The sequence below is a fragment of the Acomys minous genome, assembly GCF_964271855.1.
Source record: "Acomys minous genome assembly, chromosome: 11".
Classification (NCBI taxonomy): domain Eukaryota; kingdom Metazoa; phylum Chordata; class Mammalia; order Rodentia; family Muridae; genus Acomys; species Acomys minous.
The window spans coordinates 33,401,562-33,424,671 of NC_140492.1; the positions used below are offsets into that span (position 1 = coordinate 33,401,562).

Here is a 23,110-nt window from a genome sequence, read left to right on the forward strand (position 1 = left end):
TAAGAGTGTGAGTGTCTCTGACTTTTTCTCCTGCTTTTAAGATCCTTTTCCTCCTACTGTGTCTCCTCATCCAGCCTTGATAGGAGGCTTAGTCCCTAGTTTTATTAAATCTTGTTGTGCTGTGTTTGGTAGATATCCCTGGAAGGCCTACTCTTTTCTGAAGAGAAATCAAGAAGGAGTGGATCTGGGGCAGAAGGGGGAGGGAAGCTTTTGTAGGGATGTGTTATGTGAGAGTGGATTTTTAAAAAACTTGCTCATGGTAAGTTTAATCCCCATTCTTGCCAAATAATGGGTGCTGGAAACTATCTACTAAACACCAGTTTTGCTTCTATAAAAAGTGATTGCTGGCACCAGAGTTCATGTCAGAGGCAGTCCCTGGTTCCCTCTCCCACCACACACACAACCTTGGAGAATGAACTGTTCATTGGCTATATCTGAGCAGGTAGTCTACGTCCTCTGCATGCACTGTCCTTGGTTGGTGCATCATTTTGTGCAGCCGCCCCCTGGATCCAAATCCACCTACCTTGATGGTCTCCCTGTGGGGCTCCTAAATAATCCTGGCCTTCCATCCCAACAACTCTCAATGCCCAGATTTCAACTGCGAGCCCCACCTTCTGTCTAGATCCCCCAATGGATAGATTCTCTCAGAGGACATTTTTGTTGGGCTAATATCTACATGCAAGTGAGTTTATACAATGCATATTTTTCTGTGTCTGGGTTACCTCACTCAGGATAATCTTTTCTAGTTCTGTCCATTTGCCTACAAATTTCAAGATTCCCTGTTGTTAATAGCTGAGTAGAAATCCACTGTGTAAATGTACCATAGTTTCTTTATCCATTCTTCCATTGAGGGACATATAGTTTCCAGACTCTGGGTACTGCAAATAAAACTGCAATGGGAGCACACAGGAAAGGGTGCACACTATTTGGATGAGATCTGATAGTCTGTGTTCAGATGGTGGGGGAGGAGGGCACTTCTGTCAGAGGTCTAGGAGCGGGAAATAGGGATGGAGATTCAGAGAGGATGGGAATGGGGACATGAAAGTGAGAAGATAAAAATCTTGAGGTAATATGCATAAATTATAATAAATAAAAATTAAAACAGTGTTTGCTTGCAGAAGGTAACTGAGGAATCAACAAGATGACTATTGTAAAAGTCATGCATTATAGGATTTGAGCTAATTCACCCCTTCCCCCCAAAAGCCATAATTTTTACACTTCTTTCTTTTTTAAAAAATTGATTTATTATAATTTTTTCATATTACATTCTGAATGTTATCCTCTCACTTGTAACTTCTCACTTCCATCCTCCCTCCCTCTTCTGACCTATTCCTTTCTCCTAGGCATCTTACAGAAGGGGATCTCCTCCACCATTATATGGCCACTGCATATCAAGTCTCATCAGGATAGCCTGCTTTCTCTTCCTCTGTGGGATGCTAGGCCTTCCCATCAAGGGGAAGTGATCAAATCGAGGACACCAGAGTTCCTGTCAGAGGCAGTCCCCACTCTCCCTCAAGCATTGGGAACGAGCTATACCTGAACAGGGGGGTGAAGGTTTACTGTATCCATTGCCTTTGGATGGTGCAATAGATTGTTCTGGCACCCCTGGGTCCAGATATGCCAGCCTTGATGGTCTCCTTTTGGGATCCTGAACCCTCTGGATTCTTCCATCCCCCCATTTTTCCATACCCCCTCAGTGCTCCAGTTGGCAGAGTCCAGCAGCAAATCCCTGGTATATAATCACTTATAAGTGGATATTAGCCCAACATAGATGTCCTCTGAGAGAGTCCACCCAGTGCAGGATCCAGACAGATGCTGGTATTCTCTTCTGGTTTCCTTCTTTTAATCCCAGGGCAAATATAGATAGGGGTTGCATTTTGAGAATCCTTAATCCCAGGTGCAGACCTGGCTCCAGTATTTAATACAAACTCTTACTTGTTAAAATTGATTCATGATCATGGTAAGTCTTTGCATGACCTCCAGACTCATAACAACCATAATTTACATAGCAGTTTAAATAAAGGTCATAAATTATAAGTGGGAGTTTAGAACAAGAGCTAAAACATATTACTTAAAATCACTGCATTTGTAGTTCCACATCTTTGAATTTTCATTAATTTTATATCACTCATGTGCTCACATTAGCTTCTGAAGTTGGACCTCACTTCATACTTGATGAATCTTCTTGGAGGTCATGTTGCCAGTGTCTGCCTTCTATGCTCTCAAGCCCATCCTTGTTTCTGTTGGTAGATAAGGATAATTTTACCTTGTAAGCAGGTCCTCCTTAAGAAAACATGAATGAACATTCTCAGAGTAAAGGTATAGATTGAATTGAACAGTGTTTTGAAAAATATTTTTTTATTTTGGTTTTGGTTTTTTATTTTTCCAGACAGAGTTTGTCTGCATAGCCTTCACTGTTGCAGGCTTGCTATGTAGACCAAGCTGGCCTCAAACTCACAGAGATCCTTCTGCCTCTGCCTCTCTGAGTTCTGGGATTACAGGGGTGAGCCACCATGCCAGCTTGGGAAATATATTTCACTCTAAATCTTCCTGAGATTTTAAAGTGGCATGATGCACCTTTAGTCTGGGCCACACACTTTGCTGGAAGCCTATAAAATGGCTTGTAGTTAAGAAAGCAAGTAGAAGGAGCTTGCTTTCTTAACTTGTTTGGACTTATTCCCTGGTAAATCCATTCCGTCACTGTCAGCAAATCCTGCTTCTTCAGGATTCTAGCAAATACTGAAGACTGAGATGATCAGCATCATGGACTGAACATCAGTTAGATTCTTGGACTTTTCATGGGTAGAAAGCCACTGTTGGCCTAATTATGTGAATTAAAATATTGTATTTTACTAAGATTTGTTTTTAATTTAAAGAAATTTAAAAGGAAAACCGTCACATATTTTGTCAAAATCTGCAGTGTGTGTTCTAAAAAAAAAAAAGCAACCAATATACTGGAATGGAAAATTAACGTATTTTTAAAAACAGAAAAAAAAATTGTGATTTCTTTGTTTCGATAACATTCTTTAATTTATATAAAACATTCTTGGAAATTGGAAGATATTATATCAGTCACCCAAAATCATAACATGTATCTTCTTAGCTATATATATGAAAAAATTGAGGCCTAGAATGTTTATCCTTCTTGTTTAAGGAGATTAAGTGGTTAAAATAAAAAAACATTTTGTGCTATGGTCAGTATCTTCCAATATGGCCGATGCACTCCTCAAAACTGGTACACATACAACTTTGTTTATATTTATATATCTGAGAAAAGTGATTAACCACACACATAATGAGCACAACATTTGAGGGATCTAAAACTTAGAAGATGTAATTAATCACTTATCTTAAATAGGTATAGACTTGATGTCATAAAAGATCTTACAGGAATAAAAAAGAAATTTAGTTATTTCCCTCCATGTTTCATAGAATGTTGAATATTTTACTTTAAAGATATGGATAATATGACTTTTTGATTTCTTACTTGTAGAATTTTAATTTCATCTTCTTGCCTTGAGGCTCCAGCTGCTGTTTTGAGCACAATACTGAAAAGGACTGGCTATTGTGTACAGTCGTATTTTATTCTTGTTTTTAATATTATCACTTTAAGTTTTTCTCCTTTCTAGATAATGTTAGCCATTGGTTTGCCATCTGTAGCCTTTATTATATTGAGATATAGTCCCTCTTGTCCTATCTAGGACTTTTTATCATGAGAGAATGTCAAAATGTGTCAAAAGCTTTTTTCTTCATCCATTGAGATAATCCCATATTTCTTCTATTAGACCATTTATATGATTTATTTCATCAATTGCTTTTCATATTTTGAACCATTTCTGGATTTCTGGGATAAATCCAACTAGACGATGGTGCATTATTTTCTTGATATATGCCTGTATTTGGTTGTTGTTTTTCTTGTTGTTCAGGATTTTTGCATTTTGTTTATGAGAGATATTGGTCTGTAGTCATAATTTTCTGTTGTACATTTTCCTGGTTTAGGTATTAGGTTAATACTATCTTCATAGAACGAGTTTGGGAGCAAACCTTCTGTGTCTATTTTTATTAATAATTTAAGACTGATTGTTGTATTTTTCAAAATTCTATGCAGAAATCAACTGGGTCAGGGCTGTTTTTGTTAAAAAGGCTTTCTGGCACTTTCTATACTCCTTATTTGTTGGTCTCTTCTAGGTTTTACATTTCTGGTATATTAGCTAATTTTATGGCAACTTTACACAAGCTAGGTTCATTTGAAAAGAAGGAACCTTCATTGAGAAAGTACCTCCCAACAAATTGTCCAGTGGCAAGCCTGTGATATATTTTCTTGAGTGATGATTGATGTGGTAGGACCCAACCCATTACAGGGACTGCTTCCTCTAGGCAGCTTGTCCTAGGCTGTAGAATAAAGCAGGGTGAGCAGGTCATGGAGAGCAAGGCCATAAGCAGCATTCTTTCATGGCCTCTGCATAACTTACTTCTACTTTCTGGCTTTGTGTTTCTGCCCTAACTTGCTTGGATGGTGGTCCACAAGCTGTAAGATGAAACCAGCCGTTAGATGGTGGTCCACAAGCTGTAAGATGAAACCAGCCGTTATTCACCAAGTTCATTTTGGTCATGATGTTTTATCACAGCAATAGAAATGCAAAGTAAGGCAAGCCATTTGGATAAGTCTAGAAATTCATCCATTTGAATTTTTCAATTTAACATTCAGGTTTTTAAGGTGTCCTCTTGAAATATTTTTTGTTTAATTGATATCTGTTCTAATATTTCTTGATTCTATTTTTTTTCCTGATTCTCAGAATAGGATTTCTCCATGTAACAGAGCCCTGTCTGTCCTGGACTTGCTTTGCAGACCAGGCTGAACTTGAACTCAGAAGATTGGCCTGTCTCAGCCTCCTGAATGATGGGGCGTGCCACCACGCCCATTTCTGATTTTACTAAATAAGGTTATGTCTTTGATGAATTAATTTTTGGCTAATGGGTTCAGGTTTCTGTTGATCTTGTTATTCTTAAAGAATCAATTCTTATATTTGTTAAGTTTTTTAAATTGTATTTTTGCTTCTATTCCAATAATTTACATTTTTATTATTTCTTGCCATATATTGGGTTGAGCTTTGTTTGTTTGTCTTAAAATTCTTGAATTGCATCATGAAGTTCTTTATTTGTGGTTTTTCTGAATATAAGACATCAGAGCTATTAATTTTCCTATTAGGTCTGCTTTTAATGTGTCCCAGATGTTTGCTGTGTCACATTTTCATTCCATTTCCAGGACTATATTGATTTTGTTCTTAATTTCTTCTTTGATTCATTTTCCATTCAGTAATGAGCTCTTTAACCCCCATGAGTTTGTGAACTCACTAGAGATTTGTTTGCTATTGATTTTAAATTGTCTTGTAAAGTGCTCAGTAAAGATACATGGAACAATTTCAATGTTTTTTGACAGTTTGAACAGTTTGTGTCTCATGATGTGCTTCTGTGGATTATTGGGTAGAATGTATATTCTTTTTTTTGTTTGTTTGCTTTGTTTTTGTTTCTTTTCTTTTTTCTTTTTATTTTATTATTTTATTTTTTGCATATACATTTATATTATTCCACATATATACAATAAACCACCTATAGCAAGAATAATTATGGTGCAATCAGGGCTTAATTGTTACATTCTTAGTGTGTCTGTCACTTCTTTTTTTTTTTTTTTTTGGTTTTTTTTTTCTCCTTTATTAATTTATTCTTGTTACATCTCAATGGTTATCCCATCCCTTGTATCCTCCCATTCTTCCCTTCCTCCCATTTTCCCCTTATTCCCCTCCCCTATGACTGTTCCTGAGGGGGATTACCTCCCCCTGTATATGCTCATAGGGTATCAAGTCTCTTCTTGGTAACCTGCTGTCCTTCCTCTGAGTGCCACCAGGTCTCCCCCTCCAGGGGACATGGCTCAAATGGTATATACTCACTTATATCTGCATATTAGCCCAAGGGGCATGTCCCACGAAAGCCTTCACTTACCAGGAAACTGAGACAGAGGGGAGGACATTCTAGTGGGACTCTAGATGAGAGAACCATGGGAGAATGGCAAAGTAGAAGGATCCAGAGGGTCCTAGAAGCCTACAAGTAGAACATTATGATAGGCAGATTTGGGCTCAGAGGTTCTGCTCAAACTAAGGCACCAGCCAAGGACAATACAGGCGGTAAACCTTAAACCCCTACCCAGATCTAGCCAATGGACAGAATGTATATTCTTTTATTATTTGGTGAAGTATTCTGTATATACTTTTCTGTTGAAGGTAAGTTCCTACTGCTAAAGATACCGCACACTTCATATAAAAGGCTCAGAAAACATTAGGTGTCCTGAAAGCCTTCCTGCAGTATAGCTTCCATAGTACCAAGAAAGTACTACTTAATTTTGAAAAGGATGGAAACAATCAAAGCTCTTGTCCAGATGTGACGCCAATTTTGCATAGCAATGAAAGCCAGGCAAGATATCCCAAAGATTACAACAGTTGCACTAATAACTTGGCAGTGCTCAGCTCCTTTACAGTTGAATTTAAGACCACTCGATTGGAGGCAAATTATTCCTGCTACTAGAGTCTTAGCTAAATACCCAAGGTTAGTGACATACTGGATCTCAGAAAAGACTATCACCATCACTTTACTACAAAAATTAAATTTCTGACATCCTTCTAAAACTTATACTCACAGATAAGTGTAGTTTTCACCTTTTATCAAGGAAGCTTGTCCATACAGCAAGTCGAGACCATTACAGAAAAACACAACTAATAATGCAAAGTTTAATGAATTGCATGCAGCCTACAACAAAGTTCTATATCTACTTCATAAATCCATACACCAAAGCCTCTGGGAACATTACAGATGAGAAGACAGAGGAAGCCTAAGAGCCTGAGGACCAGGAATACTGCTGAGGGATTCTGTTGCCTAAAATGACAAGGAAGCAATACCCAGGAGACCTCAACAACATGATTGTCTAAATAGGACACGAACGAACGATAGCACTTTCAATAGACATAATAGTGAGGATGGGAGAAATCTCATAGAGTTTCACTCCTATATAAAGAGCTATAGGCCACAAATGACTGCTGTGAGGGGAAGAATTAGACTTACTTCAGCAGGATGCCTTTAAATAGTTAGTTATCCAGTACAAAATGGTCAGCCAGAAATCTTACAAACAAATTACAGTAAATAGACGAAGATAGTTGTATAAACATTTACAATTGTGCGTGTGTGTGTGTGTGTGTGTGTGTGTGTGTGTGTGTGTGTGTGCCTGTAATAATAATCAAAAAGAGTTCATCAGTTTGGCACACAGTAACAGGGTACAAGGTAGGCTTGGAGAAGGGGAAGGGACATTGGAGGGTTTGAAGGAAAAAACAGCTCAGGAACCAGCCAGCATCAGGAACCAGCCAGCATCAGGAACCAGCCAGCATCAGGAACCAGCCAGCATCAGGAACCAGCCAGCACTGAAAACGAGAATCCTGAAGAACCATCAGTTAAGAGATTTGTATCTGTGACCTGAATCTTGCTGGGACATCTACTGATAAAAGCACTGTGATTAGACTCAGTGAAACTTTTAAATTTGTTAATAGTGATACAAATGAAAAAGAAGAAAAATAGCACAAGAGGTAGGAAGAGGGGGGGGGCAAATCTTAGTAACTGGATACTAAAGAGGCAAAGAAAATACAAAGGTTTTCATCACATCTTCAAACAATTAACAAAATTCAAAAAGAACCAACATTCTTTCAGGTACCACATTTCAAACTAATGTTTAGATTAGTTTTAACAATGGTACAAGATAGCATATTTGGGTCTTAGAGATAGCTGTCAGTAAGATGCCTGCTAAACAAGCATTTTCTATCACCTGCATAACAACCTACATAACAATCCGAGAGTAATGGCTCACAATTTTGTTTTGTTTTGTTTTGTTTTTCAAGACAGGGTTTCTCTGGGTAGCCTTGCTGTCCTAGACTTGCTTTGAAGACCAGGCTCGCCTCGAACTCACAGCAATCTGCTGGCCTCTGCCTCCAGAGTGCTGGGATTAAAGGCGTGCACCACCATGTCTAGCTTGGCTCACACTTCCTCTCCCTGCCCTGGGGAGAGGGAGACAGGAGGGTTCTTGGGAATCTCAAACAAGAAACTGTAGTCTAATCTGGGAGCTCCAGGTTCAAATGAGAACTGTTGTTTCTGAAATCAAGTTGCATGGCTCCTACGGCTAGGTATCTTGCCTTTACATGCATGTGCAAAAACCTATTTGTGTATCAGCACACACATTTGCACCCACCAAACCATGAATATACATGCGAACACACCAAATATTGGTAATATATTTATAAATTTAATTTCCACTTCTTTGAAGAAATATATTAAACAACTGATTAGAAAATTGAATATTTCTTTTAGGTTATTGTAGAAAACTCTGGTTTAGCTGAAAATTCAGGTTGTATTTGTATAACATATAACAGGACAATTTTTTCTCATTGCAAATTCATTTTTAAGCGAGATACTCATAAAATGACTAGGATCTTGAGATAACTCATTTTAAGAAATAGGTTTTTTCAGATATTCTTAGACATACCTTAATTTTGGTACTTAGGAGTTATGACTTTATAATTGATTTAGTACCATCAAATGATATAATGTGATAAAAAAATTAAATGAGCGTAAGCAGTTGTTTTGTATAAAGATAAAGACTGTCTCGTGAGTTATTTTAATTTATTGAAAAGTAATTTTCTATAAAAACAGCACTTGGGATTCTTGTATGTTTTATTTTTTTTAATTTTTTTTTTCATTTTTTTCTCCTTTATTAATTTATTCTTGTTACATCTCAATGGCTATCCCATCCCTTGTATCCTCCCATTCTTCCCTCCCTCCCATTTTCCCCTTAAACTCATGGCTAAACATTATTATTTCTAATTTAATTCATTTCATTCCATTTTATGACACATAAATGTAAATGCAAGGCTGAATTTTAAAACAACAGAATATAGTATTTTGTCATACAGAGGGCCTATATGAGTGGTAATTTCTATTAGTTTCTAAATGTACTACAGCTGCCATTTGTTCCACTTACTTTATGCTATTTACTTAATTTGGCTTATTCTGTTTTTTTTCCTCCTTTATTAATTTATTCTTGTTACATCTCAATGGTTATCCCATCCCTTGAATCCTCCCATTTTTCCCTCCCTCCCAATTTCCCCTTATTCCCCTCCCCTATGACTGTTCCTGAGGGGGATTACCTCCCCCTGTATATGTTCATAGGGTATCAAGTCTCTTCTTGGTAACTTGCTGTCCTTCCTCTGATTGCCACCAGGTCTCCCCGTCCAGGGGACATGGTCAAAGGTGAGGCACCAGAGTATGTGAGAAAGTCATATCCCACTCTCCACTCTACTGTGGGGAGTGTTCTGTCCATTGGCTAGATCTGGGTAGGGGCTTAAGGTTTACCGCCTGTATTGTCCTTGGCTGGTGCCTTAGTTTGAGCGGGACCCCTGTGCCCAAATCTGCCTATCATAATGTTCTACTTGTAGGCTTCTAGGACCCTCTGGGTCCTTCTACTTTGCCTTTCTCCCATGATTCTCTCATCTAGAGTCCCACTAGAATGTCCTCTCCTCTGTCTCAGTTTCCTGGTAAGTGAAGGCTTTCGTGGGACATGCCCCTTGGGCTAATATGCAGATATAAGTGAGTATGTACCATTTGAGTCTTTCTGCTTCTGGGTTAACTCACTCATTATGATCATTTCTAGCTCAATCCATTTATCCACAAATTTCGGGAATTCCTTGTTTTTAATAGCTGAATAGTATTCCATAGTGTATATGTATCACAGTTTCTTTATCCATTCTTCTATTGGGGGACACTTAGGCTGTTTCCATGTTCTGGCTATTATGAATAAGGCTGCTATGAACATGGTTGAGCAAATTTTCTTGTTGTGTGCTGGAGCATCTTCTGGGTATATTCCAAGGAGTGGAATAGCTGGGTCTTGAGGAAGCCCTATTCCCATTTTTCTGAGATAGCACCAGATAGATTTCCAAAGTGGTTGTACTAGTTTGCATTCCCACCAGCAATGAAGGAGTGTTCCTCTCTCCCCACATCCTCGCCAGCATGTGGTGTCGCTTGAATTTTTGATCTTAGCCATCCTGATGGGTGTAAGATGGAATCTCAGCGTTGTTTTGATTTGCATTTCCCTGATGATTAAGGAAGTTGAGCATTTCTTTAAGTGTTTCTCAGCCATTTGATATTCCTCTGTTGTGAATTCTCTGTTTAGTTCCATGCCCCATTTCTCGATTGGGTTATTTGGTTTGGTGGTATTTAATTTCATGAGTTCTTTATATATTTTGGATATTAGACCTTTGTCAGATGTGGGGTTGGTGAAGATCTTTTCCCAGTCTGTAGGCTGTCGCTTTGTTCTCTTTACCGTGTCACCTGCCTTACAGAAGCTTCTCAGCCTCATGAGGTCCCATTTATTAATTGTTGATATTAATGACTGGGCTGTTGGTGTTCTGTTCAGGAAGTTGTCTCCTGTGCCAATATGTTCCAGGCTCTTCCCCACTTTTTCTTCTAAGTGATTTAGTGTCTCTGGTTTTATGTTGAGGTCTTTAATCCACTTGGATTTGAGTTTTGTACAAGGTGACAAATATGGGTCCAGTTGCATTTTTTTACACATAGACATCCAGTTAGACCAGCACCATTTGTTGAAGATGCTATCCCTTTTCCATCGAATGGATTTGGCTTCTTTGTCAAAAATCAAATGCCCATATGTGTGTGGATTCATATCTGGGTCTTCGATTCGATTCCACTGATCAACCGGCCTGTTGCTGTGCCAGTACCATGCTGTTTTAATTACTATTGCTTTATAGTACAGTTTGAGATCAGGTATGGAGACTCCTCCAGAGCACCTTTTATTGTACAAGATTTTTTTAGCTATTCTGGGTTTTTTGTTTTTCCATATGAAGTTCAGAATTGAACTTTCAATGTCTTTAAAAAATTGTGTAGGTATTTTGATAGGGATTGCATTGAATCTGTAGATTGCTTTTGGTAGGATGGCCATTTTTATTATGTTAATTCTCCCTATCCATGAGCAAGGTAGATCCTTCCATCTTCTCATGTCATCTTCAATCTCTTTCTTTAGGGTTTTGAAATTTTTTTCAAACAGGTGCTTCACTTGCTTAGTAAGAGTAACTCCTAAGTACTTTATATTGCTTGTGGCTAATGTGAAGGGTGTAGTTTTCCTAATTTCTTCCTCTGCAAGCTTATCATTTGTGTATAGGAAGGCTACAGACTTTTTTGAGTTAATTTTGTATCCAGCCAATTTGCTGAAGGTGTTTATCAGCTGTAGGAGTTCTCTGGTGGAATTTTGAGGGTCGCTTATGTAGACTATCATATCATCTGCAAATAGGGATAATTTGACTTCCTCCTTTCCCATTTGAATACCCTTGATCTCCTTATGTTGTCTTATTGCTCTGGCTAGAACTTCGAGTACTATATTGAAGAGATATGGAGAGAGTGGGCAGCCTTTCCTTGTTCCTGATTTTAGAGGAATTTCCTTAAGTATCTCACCATTTACTTTGATTTTGGCTATTGGCTTCCTATATATAGCCTTTATTATGTTGAGGAAAGTGCCTTGTATTCCCGATCTCTCTAAAACTTTAAACATGAATGAATGTTGGATTTTATCAAATGCTTTCTCTGCATCCAAAGAGATGATCATGTGGTTTTTTATTTTCATTTTGTTTATGTGGTGGATTACATTGATGGATTTCCGTATATTAAACCATCCCTGCATGCCTGGAAGGAAGCCTACTTGGTCATGATGAATGATATCTCTGACGTGCTCTTGTATTCGTTTTGCAAGTATTTTATTTAGTATTTTTGCATCGATGTTCATCAGAGAAATTGGTCTGAAATTCTCTTTCTTTGTTGAGTCTTTGTTATGTTTAGGTATCAATGAGACTATGGACTCATAGAATGAGTTTGGTAATGTTTCATCCCTTTCTATCTTTTGGAGTAGCTTGAAGAGTATCGGTATTAGCTCGCCCTTGAAGGTCTGGTAGAATTCTGCACTGAAGCCATCTGGCCCTGGGCTTTTTTTGGTTGGGAGACTATCAATGATTACTTCAATTTCTGTAGGGGAAATGGGACTATTTAGCTTGTTTATCTGTTCTTCACTCAACTTTGGCAAGTAAAATTGATCAAGAAAATCGTCCATTTCCCTTAGATTTTCAAATTTTGTGGCATATATGCCTTCAAAGTAGGATCTTATGATTCTTTGTATTTCTTCAGTGTCTGTTGTTATGTCTCCCTTTTCATTTCTGATTTTGTTGATTTCAATACTGTCTCTCTGATTTTTAGTTAGTTTGACTAATGGTCTGTCTATCTTGTTGACTTTCTCAAAGAACCAGCTCTTGGTTTTGTTGATTCTTTGGACTGTTTTCTTAGTTTCTAATTTGTTAATTTCACCCCTGAGTTTGATTATTTCCAGACGTCTACACCTTTTGGGTGTTTCTGCTTCACTTTTTTCTAGGGCTTCCAGTTGTATCGTTAAGGTGTTTATGTGCGCTGCTTCCAATTTCTTTTTAAAGGCACTTAGTGCTATGAATTTTCCTCTTAGCACTGCTTTCAATGTATCCCACAAATTTGGGTATGTTGTTCCTTCATTTTCATTGAATTTCAGAAACTCCTTGATTTCTTTCTTTATTTCTTTCCTGACCCAGGTGTCATTTAGTAGAGAGTTGTTTAGTTTCCACATACGTGTAGGCTTTTTGTTATTTCTGTTGTTGTTGAATTGCAGCCTAAGCCCATGAAGATCTGATAAGATACAAGGTATTATTTCAATCCTCTTGTATCTGTTGAGGCTTTCTTTGTGAACTACAATGTGATCAATTTTGGAGAAGGTTCCATGGGGTGCAGAGAAGAAGGTATATTCTTTCTTGTTTGGGTGAAAGGTTCTATAGATATCTGTTAGATCCATTTGACCCATGGCATTGGTTAATGATGTTATTTCTCGGCTTAGTTTCTGTTTCGATGACTTGTCCTTCAGTGAGAGTGGGGTGTTGAAGTCTCCCACTATTATTGTGTGTGGATCGATGTGTGATTTAAGCCTTTTTAGCAGATCTTTTACAAATGTGGGTGCCCTTGTATTGGGAGCATAGATGTTCAGAATTGTGATGTCATCTTGGTTGACTTTACCTTTGATGAGTAAGAAGTGTCCATCCTCATCCCTTTTGATTAATCTTGGTTGACAATCTATTTTGTTTGATATTAAAATGGCTACGCCTGCTTGCTTTTTGTGTCCATTTGCTTGGAATATTTTTTTCCAACCTTTTATCCTGAGGTAATACCTATCATTATGGGTGAAATGTGTTTCTTGAATGCAGAAGAATGTTGGATCTTGTTTATGCACCCATTCAGTTAGTCTGTGTCTTTTTATTGGAGAATTGAGACCATTGATGTTGAGAGATATTAACGACCAGTTACTATTAAGAGTCTTAATTTTGATGTTGGTTCCAGTTGAGCGTTTGTGTAGTTGTGTTTTTGCCATGGTATAGTTATCTATTTCCTGAGTAGTTTTGGTTGTAGCTTGACCCTTTGGGATGGAGTTTTCCTTCTAGTACCTTCTGTAAAGCTGGATTTGTGGATAGGTACTGTTTGAATTTAGTTTTGTCATGGAATATTTTGTTTTCTCCATCAATGTTTATTGATAGTTTTGCTGGGTAAAGTAGTCTGGCCTGGCATCTGTGGTCTCTTAGGGTTTGCAGGATCTCTGTCCAGGCCCTTCTGGCTTTGATGGTCTCTGCTGAGAAGTCGGGTGTAATTCTGATAGGTTTGCCATTAAATGTTATTTGGCCCTTTTCCCTTGCAGCTTTTAATATTTTTTTTTGTTCTGTATGTTTTGTGTTTTGATTATTATGTGACGGGCAGTTTTTCTTTTCTGGTCAATTCTATTTGGTGTTCTGTATGCCTCTTGTATGTTTATAGGCATCTCTTTCTTTAGATTGGGGAAATTTTCTTCTATGATTTTGCTGAGAAGAGTTTCTGGTCCTTGGAGTCTGATATCTTCTCTCTTCGATGCCTATTATCCTCAGATTTCTTCTTTTCATGGTGTCCTTAATTTCTTGGATATTTTGTGTCAGGAATTTTCCAGATTTGGCATTTTCTTTAATGGTTGCTTCAAGATCTGTTATTGTATCTTCTAGGCTTGAGATTCGTTCTTCCATCTCTTGGATTCTGTTAGAAAAGCTCAGCACTGTGTCATTCGCCTTCTTCTCTGAGGCCTCACGTTCTCGTTTTTCTTCTGTCTGTGTGTTTATCATTGAATCCATTTTCATTTTCATATCTTGAACAGATTTTTTAATTTCTTTCATCTGGTTGTTTATATTTTCCTGAAAATTTTCCAGTTCCACTCTATGTGCTTCTTTTATGTCTCGCACCTGCTTCGCTGCTTCTTCCTGCATCTGATTTCGAATTTTATTTTTTTCCTCCGTTAACATCCTCATTACCAAGGATCTGAGGTCATTTTCTTGTGCTTCCGTTGTATGTGAGTTCTCCGGGTTGTTTTCTTTGGGATAGCTGTGAACTGGAGATGTCATGTTGTTTTGGGGGTTTTTGCGAATGCTTTTACGCTGTCCCTTAGGCATCTTGCCATCTCTGTTTTTGTTGGGTAACTTCCAGAGTTGAGTGGAGGGAGTCTGATGATAGATTCACTTGTTTTCTCATGATTTCCGTAGGCTGGAAGCCCTGATACTTCACTGGTGTGGATGGCAGGAGGTTATCCCTGTAGTTTTGGGCTCTCACCACCAGTGATCCTCAGCTCTCCTTTGCTGTGGGTCCTGCAATCGTTCTGGGTCTCTGAATGATCATTGGGTCAGGCCAAGGTATCCACAACCTTTTGGGTCCCCTGCCAAGTCCAGCCAGGGATACTAGGCCCGAGCCACGCGTCGAGCTCAGCTAGTTTCTCTTGAACCGTCTGCCACAGCAGGAGAGCTGCGACTGCACTGAGCAAGCACCTGGTGGAAGTGAGCGCTCTGCCCAGCTTGTGTCACCGCAGGAAAACCAAGGCTGCACTGAGCAAGCACCCAAGGTATAACTGAGCGCTCCGCCCAGCCCGCGTCACAGCAGGAAAATTGCGGCAGCGCTGAGCAAGCACCTAGGGTAGAAGTGAGTGCTTCGCCAGGCTTGCATCACAGCAGGGAAACTGAGACCGCACTGAGGAAGCACCCAGGGTAGAAGCGAGCGCTCCGCCCAACTTTCGTCGTAGCAGGCAAACCAAGGCTGCTCTGGGCAAGCACCCAGAGTATAACTGAGCGCTCTGCGCTGCTTGCGTCACAGCAGGAAAACTGCGTCTGCGCTGGGCAAGCACCCGGAGTATAACTGAGCGCTCCGCCCCGCTCGAGTCACAGCAGGAAAACTGCATCTGCGCTGGGCGAGCACCCGGAGTATAACTGAGCACTCAGCCCCGCTCGAGTCACAGCAGGAAAACTGCGTCTGCACTGAGCCGGCGCCCAGGGTAGAAGCCCGCACTCCGCCTAGCTTGCGTCACAGCAGGGGAGCTGTGCCTCGGGCAGAATAGCCCGCCGAGCCGAGCCAGCCTCTCCACAGCACAGCTCACTGAGCAAACCCAGGACTCCGGGCCGAACCGTCCGCTGAGTCTCAAGGCACCACGCCACCCAAATCCTGTCCAGAGTCCCCTCTCCCGCAGCAACTCCCACCGTTCACCACACTAATCGCCTCCACTGGAAGGCTCTGAGCTGCAAACCTCAGCCACCGCCGCTGGTGCCGCTGGAGCCGCTGGCGCTGCCGGAGCTGCTGATGGCACTGCTGTCCTCACCGCCGCCGCTCTGATCCAAGAAAGTCCTCGCTCCTCCCGTGTGCAGGGGCAGGCAGGTCCTCTGCACCCTGGTCCCTCTGAACCGTGGAGCACTTCTGCTGCCGTGGTATGGGGACCTTGGTTTTCCTGGCTCAGAAATCTGTGCAATTCCCTGAATTGTTCGCTGGAGCTTTCAAACACGGTCCACACTGCTCGCCGCCATCTTGGATCTCCTGTTTTATTTTTTTAATATGTAAACTATCATTTATTGCACAAAGAGCAGGAAAGGAAAATGGTTTTGTAAGTAAAACAAGTGATTTTTTTTCCTATTACCTTGTACTAACAGACCTAAATTAGGGAACTTCTGCTTCAAGCAGGAAAATACCATTAAAGGCCTGGTAGAAAAGTTAGGAAAGATAACACATAAGGAATACAAACTCCTTACAAAAAACCAAACCAAAGTAAACAGAAAACTCAAAAACCTTTCCAGCAAGATTTTTGTTCTGCTGACATGAAAATTTCTAAAAACATGTCAGATTTCTAAATCTGTAGTCAAAGGTTCAGATGGAATAGACTTATCATTTTAGTGTAAAGCTAACATGATCATGAATTGAGATCTAACCTCATTAAAAATGTGATGTAAGTATGTCACTTGATTTCTAATCCATCTTGAAAATCTGTAATATCAAATCAATTCATTCAAGGTGTAGTAGTGGCTGTTTTTCTTGTAGCTGTTTGTTCAAGTTTAGTCTTCCACATACTTAATCTACAGCAAACAGCATTACTTTTGGACATCTTTACAATATTGATAGAAGTAGTTAAAAATCACAATTCAAAATATATACATTGTAGATATTATTTAGTGATTGATACAGTTAAAGGATGATCTAACATGTGCTATACAGAGATTTCAGGGGTGTTCTATGTCCTTTCACAACGCCTTGCCTGTGGGTACTGCTTTCTAACCAGTAAGTTAGTAACAACAGTAATTGCATGACATCTTTCCCCACTCCAAGCCTTTCAGGAAGTGATACAGTGATATAGATATCAAGATTAAAGATTTGTAACCTATTGCCACTTACTGTCATTACTGGGACCAGTTATAAATCTTGTATTCTCTGCTATCTATTCAGTAAATCATTTCTCTGACCAATTCTGAGAGCATCACTGATCTATGTGTAAACATAAATATTTAGAAGGCACGTCAACACTAGGTCCATTCAGCAGAACAACAGTATCAGGTTTCTTCAAGGACCTTTGATTTCATTAGCCATGGGTGCTTCTCAGGTTTTTAGTATAAGGCTTGATTACCTTTCTGTGGAGTAGGACTCAAATCTAAGGATACATGAGGTCTTACATCAGCAAAAGTGTGAATTCTGCCGAACACTTAAGGAGTGAGAAGCAGGCCCTTCCTCATTTGAGCCTCTGATGAGAATACAATTAGGTAAATATCTGAAAAGTAGATAGTGAAATAATAAGTGAGAGACAAAATTAATATATGTGTTGAAATACCTTTGGAGACAAGAGTTAGAAGCCATTTTTTAGTTCTGTAATATTGCAAACTCCCACATCTTGCTAAATTTAGTGCCAGCATATTTAAATCACCAGTATCATTTTTATACTTGTGTTACCAACAAAGGAAAACAAAGAGATGGAGCTGGTAAAAAGTCTATTTCAGATAGTACATAGGTTAAGATAAATGAGTTCAAATTAATGATGTAGGTGTGCCTTTGGTATTAATTATAATCTTGTGAGAACTATGAAGAAAACAATAGTTAAAGAATATATCTAAAAGGAAATTAAATAATTCAGTCTTCCACTCAATAAAATAAAATAAATAATAATGGTAATGTGGGAATGAAGGATAGGAAGAAAATAAAGTAAGACATTAAAATAAATAACAAAGTAATGGGAGAAAGTTCTTCATATTCTCTGGATCATATACCCTCATATTGAAACAATTCTGGATAAAAAGCATACAGTTTAAATTACATACACACATACACACAATACACATACATATATACATGTATATATATGTATATATATACAACTTGTCATTTTGTTTAAACAATGAAGTGTAACAATACTTCATGCGGAATTTAGAATAACTTTATTATTAGATGAACACAGATTATTTTAACATGTGAAAGGATGATCGCAGGTGATATGTGAAAAGCATCTTATATACTTAGAAACTTTAGGATCCTCAGATCCTAAGAACAATGTGAATTCTAAAGCAACCCTTCTCCCAATACTAAGTAATAACTGCTGTAATCACCTTAAATGTTTGGACCTACTTATGTGCCAAGCATGTTGCAAAATATAGGAACTCTGGATCAAATTCTTTTCTTTTATATGCACCTAGATTCAGTGCCCTCAACATACTGGTGCAGGTGCTGAGGTCAGTGTTTCTTTTATCAAATTGTCTTTGCTGACTGCAATGCTAAGGGAATCCCAAAATGGAATAGAGAGATAGGTCATTGGAACACTGCCTGACCTAGGACCTCTATCATGTGTGTGTGTGTGTGTGTGTGTGTGTGTGTGTGTGTGTGTGTGTGAAAATAAGATAGTAGAAGTCAACAAAAATTAAATAAAGGAACTGAAGCTGGTCTCTCTTTATCCTAATAGTTATAATATTTTCCAAGTTTGTATGTGTAGTGTTGGATATTACATATTCCAGCCCTCTGTGTGCTTTAGATGAAGTAAATAAAAATCAAAATATGATCAATAAAGAACAAGCAAATAACAAAAAATGCTAGTGTCCATGTGAGATCAAGGGAACACTGCTGTTGGGAAATTAAAAACAGAAGCTGGGTGCTGTGGAGCAGGCCTGTAATTTCAGCACTCAGGGAGGCAGAGGCAGGCAGATCTGAGTTCAAGGCCAGCTTAGACTACAAAACTATTCCAATATAGCCAAGGCTACACAGAGAAATTCTGTCTTGAAAAACTCCAAACCATCCCTTGTATCCTCCCATTCCTACTTCCCTCCCATTTTCCCCTTACTCCCCTCCCCTATGACTGTTCCTGAGGGGGATTTCCTCCCCCTGTATATGCTCACAGGGTATCAAGTCTCTTCTTGGTAGCCTGCTATCCTTCCTCTGAGTGCCACCAGGCCTCCCCATCCAGGGGACATAGTCAAATATGGGACATCAGAGTTTATGAATAAATTAATAAATAATATAAAAAAAGACAGTGGGTATGTTATACTGTGTATTGTTGTAGTAAATATAAAACATGTGATAATGTTTATTATCAAAACCCATAATTATTATTATGGTGGTTCTATCTAACCCACTATCATAATAAAAAAAGACACAGAGAAAAAAAGAAAAAGAAAAGAAAAACCCTAAACCAAGCAAGTAAACAAAAAAACAAACAAAAAAAAAAACAAAAAAATTAAGGAAATAAAAAGAAAATAAAGAATGAAAGAAGCTTACTGCAAACTACACAGCAGAAAAGTAGATATATTATATAAAATAATAGATCAAAGTTAGGTTTTAAATTTGAATATGACAAAACTTAGTAACATGCACTAAAACAGTAAAGGAAGACTAAAAGTATTAAATTCAGAAAGGAATGTGAAGCTGTTACATTAAATTGTACAGTAGCCCCCCCCAAAAAAAATAGTTCCAGATACAAATTTACAAAGGAAATTTTCTTTTGTCAAGCTAAATATTTAAAAGTTGCCAAGCCACAGATAAATGAAAGTATGTAATTGTATGACTATTGGACAGTAGCTAGTGATTTTAAAATAATCTAAATGCAGTTGTGTCATTAAGTTCAGAGTCCTTTCTTCCCCTCCGTCACACATCTATTATGTTTCCAATGGCTGTATTCATTTCTCTTGATTATACTTACACTTGTAGAAATACATCTATTTAATTTACCCTTTATTGATTCCTATTATCAGAAATTATATCTTGTACAGTGGTAGAAACATAAGGCTTTTTTTTTTTGGCTATTGTTCTTACCAGAAACATGCCTTATTGGCAGACTTTCTTACAGTTTACATGGTTTTTAAGTCTAAGACAATTAAGTCTTTGTTATTCAAACAGAGAAATGCCTCTTGCAATAGAAAAGACACAGAAGAGTGTACCAAAATATTTCTTCTCTCAAAACAGTATAAATTCCCCATGTTCTAATTTATTTCCTAATTTATTTAGAACAAAACCAAGGCTTAAATTCCCAGAAAAACAAGCAAACTTGTTTGTTGTTGTTTATTATACATCTGTATGTAGAGTGAGATCCAGAATATAACATATTTATAATTCCATGCTTTCTTTAAAGAACAGTTTTAAATAAATAATACAGTTGTGGTGATATTTTGCCCACTATTTCATTTTTCTTCCACTTTTGCTGGATAAGGTCATCATTGGTAGATCAGTAGCTCTTATATTACCTCACAATGTATTATTTGAGGTACAAATAAAATGAGGTGCTCACATTGTGTGACTTGCTTTCTCTCCCTCAAACGGACACTGCCTTTGGACCTGGGAGTTTTCAGAGCCCAAGCTAGTTAAGCTGCCAATGGCCCCGAGTTTATAGAGCTGCTGTCTGTTACCTGGATAGATTCTATCCAGCACATCGAGCAGTTTTTCAAGGAAGCCTGAAGTTTATGATCCTGTTAGATTGTGAAAAAGGAAGACATTCTAGTTTAATTTTTTTATTTAATGCTATTCAGAGAGGACTCCATGAGATGATTTTCTTAATCAGCCATGCAGGTATTATGAACATTAAGCCTCAAAGAAGGGTTTGGCCACCTGAGTAGCTAAGTGCCTCAAAAAAGTAAATCATGAGTGAACTTAGTATTTTTAAAGAAAATAAAAACAGTTATCAAATAAATTACAACCCTGTTCTTTTCTGGTAGTAAAAAGAGAATGTTTAGGAAGCAAAAAAAAAAATAGATCTTATTTTTTTTCTTCTCCTTTATTAATTTATTCCTGTTACATCTCAATGGTTATCCCATCCCTTGTATCCTCCCATTTTTCCCTCCCTCCCATTTTCCCCTTATTCCCCTCCCCTATGACTGTTCCTGAGGGGGATTACCTCCCCCTGTATATGTTCATAGATGGCTCAGCAGTTAAAGGCTAGGCTCACAACCATAAAAAAAATAGATTTTATATGAATAACAATCAGAATGGTCACTGATTGATACATGTGATGTACATGTGATGATATTTTAAAATAAGTAATTACAAGTTCTAAAAAAGTACTGAACAAGGTATAGAGATACAAGAAATCACTTTCTGAACAAAACTACATTTGTAAAGGGAGTAAGGCTAATAAGTAAAAAGTGGAACCTTATAAAACTAAAAAGCTTTTCCATTGCTAAAGAAAAAATCAAGAATAAATTCACTAAATAGGAATAAATCTTTGCCAGATATACATCTGACAGAGGATTAACATTTACAAGCTACAAATAACTCAAAAGACAAAGAGCCAAGGAAACAAATATTTCATTCTAAAATAGGCTAAGGATATAGATATGGAGTTCTCAATGTAACATACCAAAACCAGTACTTCATCCTTAGCAATTAAGACCATCCAATTTAAAACATCTTGGAAATTTCATCTCACCTCTTTCAGAATAGCTAATATCAATAAAACAACTGAAAACAAATGCTGGTGAGGTTAGGAAGAAAGAGGAACCCTCATCCATTGTTGGTGGTAATGCAAATTACTGTTCCAACTGAGAAATCAATAGGGGAATCCTCAAACAAAACAAAATAAAAACAAAAATCAAAAACAACCATAATGTAAATTTCTCATATCACCCAGCCTTTTCATTCTATGGAATATGGCCAAAGAACTCAACATCCTTCTCCATAGATACTTGCTCAGCCGTTTTCAAGGCTTGCCTACTCACAATAGGCAAAATAGTGAAAACAGAGAACATATACTGAGCTGAGATGTTACTTAGGTATAAGAGAAAATGAAATCATGAAATTTCCAGAATGGACGTGCCTAGAAGTGACTGCATTAAGTGGAGTAAGTCAGACCCAGTCCAGAAATACAAACACCACATGTGCTCTCTCATTTGCAGTTTTGTCTCTAAATCCTCAGATGTGAGTGTGCAACATGAAGTAACCACCGAAACCAGGAAAGCACAACAGGACCATAGGTGCATGTGGAGGAGATTGGGATAAGAAGAACAAGGTACAGGTGATGAAAAATGGTAAGGAGAAGAATTGGTGTGTGTGTGGGGATTCGAGATGGGGAAGAGGGAATTAGCTAGATATAGTGGAAGAAGATGAGACCAGGAACAAATAATACCAAGGTTATTTGATAAAGCCTCAAGAATTAATATTATTTTGTGTTTAGTTAAGTTATACACTATATATCAATATATTAAATGAAATACATACATTTATTCCTTATCTAAAAGAAACACACACAAATATATACTGATAGTTTTTTCTTTTTTTTCTGGCTTATGGAATTCTTTCTATTTTTATTTTTTATTTTTCAGAGTTGATGATATGGTTCACTAATCTTTTTTTTAATTAATTTATTCTTGTTACATCTCAATGGTTATCCCATCCCTTGTATCTTCCCATTCTTCCCTCCCTCCTATTTTCCCCTTATTCCCCTCCTCTATGACTGTTCCTAAGGGGGATTTCCTCCCCCTGTATTTGTTTGTTTGTTTTTTGGTTTTTTGAGATAGGGTTTCTCTGTGAATTCTTGACTGTCCTGGACTCGCTTTGTAGACCAGGCTGGCCTCAAACTCACAGTGATCCGCCTGCATCTGCCTCCCAAGTGTTGGGATTAAAGGCATGCGCCATGACCACCCACTTTTATACTGATAGTTGTTATTATTATTACGATTTCATTCTGACACATGAGATACTCAGAAGCATGGTTTGACAATTCTCTCCACAAGATGACTAGACTTACAAAAACACTAGTACAAGGCATTAACAACACTAGAAACCTCCTTTCAGATGATGTTTGTTTACATGACTCCCAAAAGAGTATAGATTACTTATGTAGTCCTTGAGTGCCTCTCCGGGATAAAGAGTGAATCTCTGTCACTGAAAACACCACATACTGACTACACAGGACTCAGATGATTCTAGCTGGATCTTAGCTGAAAGCCTCCTTTCTTCAGTTCACCTTGTGAGTTCAGCAAAAGAATGGGCTAGGAGATCATGCAAGCTGCCAAGAGAGGGAAGCAATTAAACTGTCTGCAAAGCCTATGAACCAGGTTAATTACCATAAAGTTACAAATAGTGGCACTTACATATTCATGGCAAGCAACAGCTGTCTAATCGAACTTTCACCCCACTCAACAAGAAGAAACCTACCCAT

The 23,110-nt window shown here is 38.1% G+C and overlaps 1 protein-coding gene across 2 annotated transcripts in view; it reads left to right on the top strand.

The window, feature by feature from the left end:
• LOC311608536 (uncharacterized protein) overlaps nucleotides 1-21,959 on the top strand; it is a 148,348-nt gene extending 126,389 nt beyond the window's left edge. For both annotated transcript variants that reach the window (XM_084801063.1, XM_084801062.1), the window contains exon 5: nucleotides 21,866-21,959. In XM_084801063.1, coding sequence (XP_084657189.1) covers nucleotides 21,866-21,871 — 6 coding nt within the window. In that variant the 3' untranslated portion in view covers nucleotides 21,872-21,959. The remainder of the gene's footprint in view (nucleotides 1-21,865) is intronic.
• Nucleotides 21,960-23,110: the final 1,151 nt, after the last annotated feature.